The sequence below is a fragment of the Nematostella vectensis genome, chromosome 10 (genome assembly GCF_932526225.1).
Source record: "Nematostella vectensis chromosome 10, jaNemVect1.1, whole genome shotgun sequence".
Taxonomy (NCBI): domain Eukaryota; kingdom Metazoa; phylum Cnidaria; class Anthozoa; order Actiniaria; family Edwardsiidae; genus Nematostella; species Nematostella vectensis.
The window spans coordinates 1,330,322-1,343,031 of record NC_064043.1 but is presented as its reverse complement, the minus strand read 5'-3'; the positions used below and the strand labels follow the sequence as shown (position 1 = coordinate 1,343,031).

Below are 12,710 nucleotides of genomic sequence, written 5' to 3'. Positions count from 1 at the left end.
CACTCAATATGCTAAAGCTGTATTTTTAAGGATGATTCAAGCAAACAACTTATGCTGGCATCAGCACAACGACGACCTCAAACGCGATGTTGGTTGATGGTTCTATAAGATATTACTGTTAGCGCTGTCCAGGGCAAGCGGAAACGGTTACCATGGTTACTGTTATGGAATGCGAAGTAGGAGAGTGGGCCAGTGCTGAATAACGTATGCGCATGCGCGTGTTCTGGCAAAAAAAAAAAAACAATCGTAGTGTTGAATAGTTCGAGCAAAGGTACGAAAGGCTGACTTCAGTCGTTGTTTTGACAAACTGTATTAAAACCATACTGTACAAAAGATGACAGATTTGTTTGATAATGAGGGAGCCATAAAGAAAATTATAGCCTTAAGTTTGGTCTAGTTTTCTTAGCATTCGTCAAAATGTGACAGTTCGCCGGTAAAACGCTGCCATTTTAAAACAAAAAGGCTAGTTTAACCGCGCGGTACTAGAACTACTAGTCTTGCGTTTTTCAGCACTGTCGGAGAGTCGGACCTCAAAGGCATTACGGTTTGGGGTGTGAGGGCCAAGCCGGTGCGGTGTTTTAGGTTGTTTTAGGCTGGGTTTACGGGGGGGGGGGGGGGGGGGGGCGTTACGGTTAGGGGTGTGACAAGCTAGTGGATGCGTTGTTCGACATTTGGATTTAAAGGGTGAATTACGGTTAAGGGTGTGAGAAGGTAGCAGGTAGGTCTCAAATCAATTTCTTCCTTTATTCGATAGAAGGCACTAAAAGCGTGAATATAAAATGTGACCATTATTCAATAACTACGATATACATATCTACTATACTGTATGGTTTACTACACAGACTTAGAATTCTATGGATGTGAAACGTTGGGCTGTCGAAGTGCGTACACTCTTTTTTTATAAGAACGTCTAGGTTTGATTTGAGGCTGGGGTGTTCTTATTTTTGTCTGAAATGTTATTAAGGATGTCACAGATGATCAACAGCAATAATACTTAAGGTTGTTCTTATAGAACGCAATTTGATTCTGCATTCCAGTACGCATAAAAAAAAAACACAAGCAAAAAATAGTTTGCTGCTATCTGAGCCTCGACCTGTTCTTATCACGTTCTTAGAATTTGAGGGGGTTCTTATAAAATAATATTTTTATTTAATCATATTTCAGGAAATCTTGTATTACTAGAGATATAAAATATAAAATAATGCCTAATAATCAATTTTATTATTTCTATCATCTCTTGTTCAACACTATTTGGATATCAATACTTCATTCGGGTTCTCGACTTCTTTGGGTGTGATAATGGCGTTTATAGGCTGCGCGAATGGAGTAACTGGTGCGAAATATATGAGCTGTTAAATATCAAGATCACACATACAGTAGGTAGTGTAATAAATAAGCCTGCCTGCACCTGCTTTCTTTTTTCATAAATAACCTATCAATTTAGATATATGACGAACGGCGCGAATATTGGACAACAGCTGAGTGTATGGGGGCCGATTGATATGTGGGATGGCTGTAGCGCCAATGGTAGAGAGATGACTGGGTCCTAATATGTGATTGTTTCCACAGTGACCACCTGTGACGTCTTTTCTCCGATGTGGAATTATTCTATTTTGTCGCGTTAGCTTCCAAGAGCTTTTGTTTTTCTAGAACAAAAACGTAAATATCAATGCTTGTCGCTTTTACAATAGAATGAGTGATTATCGGGAGGGGAGGGAAGTTCGGAATGTTGTTTTAAGTAAACCTCTAACTCTTAAAAGGCCCCGGATGGTATTTGGCGAGCACTTGCGGGCACTTGCGAGCACCCCGTTTTTTATGCGAGAACGAGCATTTTGAGTTTTTGAATAAATCGAGCAGCGAGCACATCGAAAATTACAATAGAGCACGGCGGAAAAAAATTGCGCGAGCATGCGAGCCGAAAACTGCGAGCACATCGAGATTTCGGGGGGGGGGGGGGGGGGGGCATTCGGGGGCCCGTAGAGAAATAAATTAGGGCGCGTTTTTCCCTATCATTCTGGAATAGGAATCGTTGGTAGAGAATTTTCATCTTTCTCCAAACCCCCGACCCACGCTACATCCATCCCCCCTTCCCGCTACATCCATCCCCCCTTCCCGCTACATCCATCTCCCCTTCCCGCTACATCCATCCCCCCTTCCCGCTACATCCATCCCCCCTTCCCGCTACATCCATCCCCCCTCTCCGCTACATCCATCCCCCCTTCCCGCTACATCCATCCCCCCTTCCCGCTACATCCATCTCCCCTTCCCGATACATCCATCCCCCTTCCCGCTACATCCATCCCCCCTTCCTGCTACATCCATCCCCCCTTCCCGCTATATCCATCCCCCCTTCCCGCTACATCCATCCCCCCTTCCCGCTACATCCATCCCCCCTTCCCGCTACATCCATCCCCCCTTCCCGCTACATCCATCTCCCCTTCCTGCCACATCCATCCCCCCTTCCCGCTACATCCATCCCCCCCCTTTCCGCTACATCCAAGTTGACGAGCCCCGCACTCTGAGCAGGGGTATTCCCCTCCCTGACACAGGTATCCCAGACACTCACCATTGTGCTGTTGGCAAAATCCGCAAGATAGAGGGCAGTTCTTGCCCATGAATGTCTTCCAGTCGCTACAGTAGTTAATATGGGACGAGAAAAGTTTACATGGCGCCGGGAAAACATCCGTGCAAGGCTCTGCAAGGAAAGGACGCGTAATATTAGAGAATGTCGATGAGCCACTGTTTGTTTACATTTAGATAACTATTTGAAACAAATGTTCAAAATAACCAACCACGATTGACTTGACTTTTGCATATAGTTTATGGCGATATTTTATTAAAAGTTTGTGGCTCGGAATTTGTACGAGGGCGTAAAATGGCGGCGTGCCTAGCCTCTTTGATAAGGCCATTGTATTCATTCGTGGCGTGACACAACAGCATTATCGTTAGCTCAGGGGCGGTAAGGAGGGTCCCTGCAGGTTTCACGATAAACTGACAACAGGGATCCATCTTAACTCGGAAATCACGATTTACGATAAACTGATAAACTGACGACAGGGATCTATCTTAACTCGGAAATCACGATAAACTGATAACTGACGACAGGGATCTATCTTAACTCGGAAATCACGATAAACTGATAAACTGACGACAGGGATCTATCTTAACTCGGAAATCACGATAAACTGATAAACTGACGACAGGGATCTATCTTAACTCGGAAATCACGATAAACTGATAAACTGACGACAGGGATCTATCTTAACTCGGAAATCACGATTTACGATAAACTGATAAACTGACGACAGGGATCTATCTTAACTCGGAAATCACGATAAACTGACGACGGGGATCTATCTTAACTCGGAAATCACGATTTACGATTTTTAAAGAGCATAGATCACGATTCACGCTGATCAAATTTCGTCATTCATCACGGCGAAAGTCTCGTTGTGTGACCCCTTTAAAGTGAAATTGCTGTGCTAGTTACCGAGATGCTTTGGGGCCATCGTCTTTACTTTACTCTTTACTTTAGGCTGTGCCAGTACTGGTCGTTCGGTGCCCGGTTTACAGGGGTAGACTTTAAGCAGTTGGTTGATATCGGTTTCGCTAAAGTCATCCATTTGGCCTAGCTTCCTGGTCGGGTTATCCAGTGCCTCTATAGTGTTCTGTCTGTTTTTGCTAAAGGCTTGCTTGTCGTAGTGCATCAGACTGTGGTAGTCGTACGGAGCGTTAAGCGTATCCAGGACGCTGTGACTGTACACGTTAAAGTTGTTGAAGAATCCTAAGAAAAACACAACAAAAAGAAATCGTTGTTCTCAACTCGCTGTGCTATGTGCTCATACATTTTCAATTTTCACAGTATTATTTAATAACGAGCTTTTTCATCTTACAAAAATACAAAAAGTTGAAAAAGCACCCATTTCCATACTTTTTGGGGAAGATATTGAATTTGATAAATGAACTATAACACATGGTTTACACGGTGGTTACAAAGTTGAATGGTTGGGTTGGGCTTGGATAGCACGCCTCCTATGCGTAACCCATTGCCTTCTATTTAGATGACATGACACAATGCACTTTGCATTACTTCCGCTCAGAGCTTGCGTGACATGCCTAATAAAGAATTACCTCCAGTAGGTTCTGTTACTCACCAGGCTCTATGTTCCACCATAGAATCTTGACGTACTTGTCGCGGTCGTGTCGGGAGTGTTCGTGAAAGAACCCGAGGGCATGCATCAGCTCGTGCATCACCGTACCACGATATTCGCAACCCTCCCCTACTGACAGCTTCTGACGCCCCCCCTGGCGACCGATTGGAGAGTAACACCTATACGAGGGACAAAAAAAACTATCGGTGAAATTTAGAGTAAAAAGTATGCTTTTGTTCCCTCTTACCCCAATCGGTTGAAAAACTATTTGATTTACCAGTCGTTTCTGTGGGGATTGTGCCCTAACGTACGCAGGGAAATAAGGCCGCATCGCCCGAAGTCGGCTGGAAATAGAGCATACTGTTTTTGTTGCTGCAGTCCAATTTTCTTTGCTTTCACTTTTAGCCGGAAAGCTACTTTAAACATAATCCGTGAGACTTTTCCAGGAAACTTACCCATAGTCGAGGCTGAAGTGAACAATCCGTGGGACACTTCTAGAAAACTTACCCGGAGGCTGAAGTGAACAATCCGTGGGACACTTATAGGAAACTCGGGGACACTTCTGGAAAACTTACCCATATTCGAGGCTGAAGTGAACAATCCGTGGGACACTTATAGGAAACTTACCCATAGTCGAGGCTGAAGTGAACAAAGTCTGGTTGAGTACTGCGCGTAACAAATCGAACACATGTCTTCTTATGGTACTCGCGGATCGCTTTACGAATTGCCTTGCGAGCCGACTTGCCTGAGGATAACAAAAATCATATGATGCAAGAATGTCAAAAAGCATGTGTGCTATTCTAAATACAAAAATGTAACATGCGATTGTTTTAATTGAATCTCTCCGACACGCAGCGCCTAGACCAACGCTAGGCGGAGGAGGTCAGGGTCATTTGGAAGGATGGGCTGATGTTGCTCTTAGTATAATTCCCCACTACAGGAGTCCCAGCAAAGAAAGGACACTAGGGTAATTTGTATAGATGAGCTAACACGACATTAAGTTCCCCACCACAGGGGTCCCAGCGATCTGGGAGAAGGTGTCAGGATTGTTTGAATAAAATGTCTGATACTGTAGCCAACCACCACAGGGGTCCCAGCGGTCCGGGAAAAGGTCAGGTAGCCTAGAGGAGTGGTAACATCTGGGATTTGTTTTTGGTAATGTCGTACCAGGGGAGATTAAACAGAACTCTCCCAGACCTGTTTGTCAAACACCTGTTTGTTCTCGTCGACTGTGGACTATACAGACACTGATTCCAAAGAGCATTCTTTTACGAACATACGGAAGAGAGACTATATTTGCTACGTAAAATACTATATCTAAGTATTAAGTTTTTGGGTTTTTTTTTGAACGGTGATATATGATTAGAAGGATCCTTAATATAAAACGTCGCATATATAGCAATGCAATCCACAGGGTATTTGTACTACGACTGCCTGTGGAATCTATCGCCACAGGGAGCCACTTTCCTAGTGAGCATATTTCATATGTGCGCTGTGTGTCTATGCTTTTTTGCGAACTGATATTTGATACAGACAATAACTGTGTTTTGAAATGGTTTGTAATCTTTACATGATACAAATACAGTAGTAGAAACTTACTGAATCGTTTGTCTAAAGTAGTAACTTACCGAGTCGTTTATTAAAAGTAGCAACTTACCGAGTCGTCTGTCTATAGTAGCAACTTACCGAGTCGTTTGTCTAAAGTAGCAACTTACCGAGTCGTTTGTCTATAGTAGCAACTTACCGAGTCGTTTGTCTATAGTAATATAACAGCAACTTACCGAGTCGTTTGTCTAAAGTAGCAACTTACCAAGTCGTCTGTCTAAAGTAGCAACTTACCGAGTCGTTTGTCTATAGTAGCAACTTACCGAGTCGTCTGTCTAAAGTTGCAACTTATCGAGTAGTCTGTCTAAAGTAGCAACTTATCGAGTCATTTGTCTAAAGTAGCAACTTACCGAGTCGTTTGTCTAAAGTAGCAACTTACTGAGTCGTTTGTCTAAAGTAGCAACTTACCGAGTCGTCTGTCTAAAGTAGCAACTTACCGAGTCGTTTATTTAAAGTAGCAACTTACCGAGTCGTCTGTCTATACTAGCAACTTACCGAGTCGTTTGTCTATACTAGCAACTTACCGAGTCGTTTGTCTAAAGTAGCAACTTACCGAGTCGTTTGTCTAAAGTAGCAACTTACCGAGTCGTCTGTCTATAGTAGCAACTTATCGAGTCGTTTGTCTCGTTTGTCTATAGTAATATAAGAGCAACTTACCGAGTCGTTTGTCTAAAGTAGCAACTTATCGAGTCATTTGTCTAAAGTAGCAACTTATCGAGTCGTTTGTCTAAAGTAGCAACTTATCGAGTCGTTTGTCTATACTAGCAACTTACCGAGTCGTTTGTCTAAAGTAGCAACTTACCGAGTCGTCTGTCTATAGTAGCAACTTACCGAGTCGTTTGTCTCGTTTGTCTATAGTAATATAAGAGCAACTTACCGAGTCGTTTGTCTAAAGTAGCAACTTATCGAGTCGTTTGTCTAAAGTAGCAACTTATCGAGTCGTTTGTCTAAAGTAGCAACTTATCGAGTCGTTTGTCTATAGTAGCAACTTACTGAGTCGTTTGTCTAAAGTAGCAACTTATCGAGTCGTTTGTCTAAAGTAGCAGCTTACCGAGTCGTTTGTCTAAAGTAGAAACTTACCGAGTCGTTTGTCTATAGTGTAAGGCACAATGCCATTCTGCCAGAGCTTCACAGCATCTGTGGTAATTTCTCGCCTTGATCGACCCGATGTCTGCGGCTGTTCAATCAACTTTTTCAGTCTTTCTGTCACCAGTATATCGCCTTCGATAACTTCACCTAAGATTCAATAAATCTCTATGTTATATCTAAAACAGGTTATGAGGTATAAGATTTATCAATAGCACTATAGCACGTAACAAGACTCATAGATAGCTGGGGCTATCGGTCCAATAGCCCTGTGGTACTAGTCATTTGGTCCAATAGCCCTGTGGTACTAGTCATACGGTCCAATAGCCCTGTGGTACTAGTCATACGGTCCAATAGCCCTGTGGTACTAGTCATTTGGTCCAATAGCCCTGTGGTACTAGTCATACGGTCCAATAGCCCTGTGGTACTAGTCATACGGTCCAATAGCCCTGTGGTACTAGTCATACGGTACAAAATCCCTGTGGTACTAGTCATTTGGTCCAATAGCCCTTTGGTACTAGCCATACGGTCCAATAGCCCTGTGGTACTAGTCATACGGTCCAATAGCCCTGTGGTACTAGTCATACGGTCCAATAGCCCTGTGGTACTAGTCATACGGTCCAATAGCCCTTTGGTACTAGTCATTTGGTCCAATAGCCCTTTGGTACTAGTCATACGGTCCAATAGCCCTGCGGTACTAGTCATACGGTACAAAATCCCTTTGGTACTAGTCATACGGTCCAATAGCCCTGTGGTACTAGTCATACGGTATAAAAGCCCTGTGGTACTACGGATACTATTTGGTAAAAGTTAGAAATGTGTTCTCCCGATAACTCGATCCTCCAAGGGAAATCGAGAATGGCGGGAGTTCGAGTTACGTAGGGTATAATATATAGATTATATTATGGCCTCTCGTTCAAAAATTTGTTCCAATTGAAACCCGTTTAGTATCCCCTTCAAAGCGTTAGATTTCTCTGATCTTTGGCGAACATAATCACCATTGCTTCTAGTTTGCAAATACTGAAATATAAATAATATATTAATGATCGGCGAGGCGCGACGCACGTGCAAATGAAATCGCAGTTTTGGGGGTTTGGTACGAAATCTAAAATACTGTAGTTGCAAAGAACTCCATTTTGCATATATGAGGTCAGTTCCACATGATGTCTTATACGACATCATGAGGACCACCGAATCGATTCCTTGGAAATATGGAAGAGTAAGTTAGAAATTGACATCGATTTTTTTCGATATTTCCAAGGAATCGATTCTGTTGTCCGCTTGTCATATAAAACATCAAACTGACCTCATATACGCAAAATGGAGTACTAAACGTGTTTTAATTTGACCGAATTTTTGAAAACAATTACCCGCGAATTATTGGTCGAATTATTGGGAGTCAGTTATATTTATTTTTCTCTCCTGAAATAGAACTCACAGTGGGATACTCGGGATTCCCATAGAGGCTTGATATAATCCTTATTTGTACAAAGTTGCCCCGCAGTCCCGCGGGATCACCCGCAGTGCGCTGGAATCCATACCTCTCGGTCGTGGGAGCCATCCAGCCCGCGACCTTGAGATCGTGAGATGGTTTGTGCGCGAATCGTAAACACCTTAGGTATCAGTCATTCAATCATTTGCATAGGCCTAAATCCCAGATAACCTTGCACAACTTCAACTCAGTTCATAACGATGCTCGTAAACTTAGTAAACGTGTAACACTTTTATCGCTTTTAATCAGCGCCAGAGACATATTCAAAACGCGCATAGGAATTTCCTTTCATTATCACCTACTTCCGAGAGTTTGATGCAGTTTTACACGGGGTAATTAGAGCAAAGTTGCGCTTTCTTACACGATGAGGCGCCTAGCTATACAAGACTAGTATCGAAACAATCGGTTACGTAAGGATTGTAGAAAAGTATCTAAGCGAGATATCATTATTGAGGCACATACAGGATTTAATAGCAAGAAAAGAACGCCTCACGCTGCTCTAGATAGCGTAATCATCATCGCAATTTACAATATTATGAGTATTAGTGGAATATGTGAAACACGATATTAAAGCCTGGAGCGCAAATCTTTACGTCTATAAAAAGCTAATGTGTGGTAGGTCTATGAATTCTGTAAATAAACTTTGAGGATGATTTTATCATAACTAAAATAAAAGTTAGATTGCAAAATCAGAGTAAAAAATGCAGACTACTACAGTACAGACTACTTTTACAATTTGTGCAAATTACTACTTTTGTTTGTGTCCGTTAAAAAGAAATGTTAAATTGGTGTGCAATATTAGCGATTCGTGACGAGTACACTCTTTATCAAGTTATACTATTCAAGGAAAACTGCAAATGGCTTTCCGCGTGCGTGTATGCCTTGGAGGCTATGTACCCCGTGGCATTCCCTTTCACTCTTTGATGATAGTTTAATCGCATCTAACAATCCTTTCCGCACACTCTAGGCACCGCCATTTGCACTGCACTTGGTCATCAGTCATTTTTCCCGCAGTAAAAATAGACCAAAAGAAGCGGTTAGGGCATATTGCCGACAGACTTGCTTTGGTTTTGTAGAGCGGGGGCAGTGCTGTTATACGATTAATGCATAGGAAATAGAAGTTTAGAGGTTACTCATTTTAGACTATCAGTCTTTACTGGATTTTGATCGGCGTTTTAGGGATTAGAGATGATTTCTTGCTCGGGTCACACTGCTGTCAACGAGTACAAAAATATTTCTCAAGAGGTTCTCTGGGAAGCCTGCAGTCGTTTTTATTGTGTGTATACCCTTAAAGAAGCATATTTGCTTTAAAAAAATTGAAAAAATAAAATAAAAATATATGTCAGATACGAGAGTATGGGAAAAACGCGCAAATTTTTAGCTTTTAAAATATTTTGTCAGTAAAAGATGAAACCCTAAAGTTCAAACTTAATCGTGTTATACATAACATAAGAAAAGAAATACCCGACGATTTCAGCTGCACTTTGTTTTTAAAACATCCAACGACCCTCTACGATTCTTATGCGAAGCACAATTAGAAAAAAATACAGAAATGCACAAAAAGTGCTTTTCACTGAAGTATACTTCTGTAAAACACCCAAAACACGTAAGTGTATTAATAAGTCTCTTACCAATGACAAACTTAATGACAATAAAATTGACAAAATGATTAGAATAATCGAGTGTGAACAATAATACTAACAAATTGACTTATCACTAGTGTATCGTATGGTCTCACAGTAAGGAGGCAGACTATCAGAGGAGGACTGTATCAACAATGATGACCCTTAGCACTGCAAGCTTTTCCACTCAAACGTAAATTATATATCTAGTCGCCACCAAGCACACTAAAGCAAGCTCACACTTTCTGGTCGAGTTTCCCATGCAGCAAAGTAGAAACACAGGTATTTGCCGCAAAAATAAACAGCGCAAATTCATTGTTTACATACTGTACACCTCATTCAAAAGATAGCACCATTATTTGCTAAGCAAACGTCACTGGGTATTGGAATTTGAAACTTCAAACCTTCTCTTTAAGGGACTAGATGGGATTCTTAACGAGGGGGGAGGCTAGGCATTCATTCATATAAACTAGAGACATACCTTCATTCACTTGAGCAATGTGGTTTTGCGGCCGAGCGTCGGATAGAGATAGAAGACCGAGAAGTAGTATACAGCCTGTTGTTACTATCATGTTGAATGAGAAGCTGTAGCATCGACTGTTATCGATGGGATAGTTAGACGAGCCTCTAGTGTGGGGTCTCCTACACTATGAAAACAATATATGGAATACAACAAGGTCAGTCGCTTATATACCTCCGAGTGCAAGAGCGCCGCGCCGTACAAGCGCTCACTCTACGCGCGGCCGGCGGCTAGGAAACCCTGACATTCTCCTCTGACGTCACCAGTTCATCAATACAGGTCACGTGGTTGACGCCCGCTGAAAGGCCTGCACCTTGATCGAACGGTAGATGGGTTGCTGATTTGATTTAATTTGATTTATTATTACTCCTATAGGTAGCTTTCGCTAATACTAGGAGACCGATTCCTCGGTAAGTAAGCACTGTCACTGGGGGTGGTCACTGCCAGAGGGTTTATTGCGTCCCCAGTGGTTCTTTTACGTCCCTTCGGTTCAGGTTAATGTAGTGCAGCTTGAAGAGACGGGACCTTCGGTTTAGTGTCCTTATCCGAGAAGACTGGAAACACGGGAGAATAACTTCAACTCACTTGTGACAAATTCGATTCAAGGCAGGAACCCGGAAAAAATCCCCAGTTCGAGCCAGGATTCGAACCTGGGCCACAGCGGTGAGAGGCCGACGCGCTAACACACTAGGCCACCCGTGCTTCCATATGTTATCACATAGTTTTGCGGGCATTTGTTGGGGAGATATGTAAAGGTAGAGTATGCGCTGACGTGTGGACATGATAATGATTTTAAAGATCAAATAACGATTGCGTGAGCGTGGTGGCTTTGGCCGACTCTGGAAATGTCTAGCCGTAGGGGAGGGGGATTTACCTTTGCTTTCGACAATTCCTTCCCGGAAGAATTCATTTGAATCTATTCATTGATCTTCTCTTCCGTAAACAGATCGATAAGGAGTCCTTGATAAGGCTTTTTGTATCATTATAGAACAATGCCCTTCACCGTTATCAAAACAACGGCTTATGTGCCTCTTGCCGCATCGCTTTGCGCTTTCTAAAAACTCGGGTAGCACTTATCATCCAGACATCACGTGGAAGAATGACAACATCAAACGACGCGCTCAAACGTGATGAACTTTACCTATCAATAAAGGAGCTGGGATCGTGCCCAAAATGTTAATAACTTGCTTATTGTTGTGGATTATTGCAACTCTAAGATGAAATCGACACACGTCGAGAGATACCCCCTGATAAGATTCATCATGTTTTTGAAAGGAGTTTTGGCGTTTAACCGACTAGCGACAAACGGCTTAAAAAGTAACTAACTTAACGACAAAACATGAAAAAAAATAGTGACTAGCGACAAAGAAAATATTTGCCGACTATCGACATTTTATTATTTCCGGTATTTGACTCTCTACTTTCATCGTCAATCTACTTAAATTCGGCCATTTCATAATCTGCACTATGTATTGTTGCATTTCAGTCAATTATTAATCCATAATTAATTTATTATCGAGTTATTCATTACTAATCAATCCTAAATAATGTATAAATCTTGTTTTTACATGAAATCTGGTACAAATGCGAATACTAACTTAGATTCACCGACTAACGACAAAGACCAATAATTCTTACCGACTACCGACAAGTTATGGAAATTTTAACTGACTACGACATGCAGACCCCCCCTCCCTCCCCCCCATCCAGAACCTGCTTCAGGGAATGTGATTTCGAGGGGGATGGGGGTACCTGGACAGGGTTTGTCATAGAGTACCGCTAAAAATAAATACAAGCAGTTTTAGGTTTAACTATGTATAATATCGTCTTTTATATCAAGCAATTTATTTAACGTGTAACTGGTGATACTTTTGTCTTTCCATCAGATTTTGACAGCTAAACAAAGGGTACCTACATATATATATTTCTCGGATATTTCTTGGTTTGTAGGGAAAAAAACACGCGAACTACCGTTTCATCTCTACAAGCCTGTTTCGTGATTGCCCACTCATCAGGAGATTTATTAAGAATATATTACTACCATCATCCATGTATCTATGGATAAAATTAACATAAAAATAGGGCGCGAAATTTGAATGGCTGTTATGATGAAATTGAATAGTTCAGCTGTTGCATAACAAGGCTTTGTTCCTGTGGCGGCACGAAGACACTAGCTCGTTACGCTTGTTTAAAGTTGATAGATTGGGTTGGCGGATAATGATAAGTTTTTCTTT

At 42.0% G+C, this 12,710-nt stretch overlaps 1 protein-coding gene across 1 annotated transcript; it reads right to left on the bottom strand.

The window, feature by feature from the left end:
* Nucleotides 1–730: 730 nt before the first annotated feature.
* On the bottom strand, nucleotides 731–11,013 carry LOC5512139 (zinc metalloproteinase nas-4). The gene is made up of 7 exons (XM_001632432.3): nucleotides 10,438–11,013; nucleotides 6,837–6,992; nucleotides 4,779–4,896; nucleotides 4,155–4,330; nucleotides 3,491–3,784; nucleotides 2,567–2,695; nucleotides 731–1,646 (listed from the first exon to the last, which is right to left on the bottom strand). The coding sequence occupies exons 1-7, from the start codon at nucleotides 10,526–10,528 to the stop codon at nucleotides 1,609–1,611; spliced, it is 1,002 nt and encodes a 333-aa protein (XP_001632482.3). The 5' UTR covers nucleotides 10,529–11,013; the 3' UTR covers nucleotides 731–1,608.
* Between the last annotated feature and the right edge of the window lie 1,697 nt (nucleotides 11,014–12,710).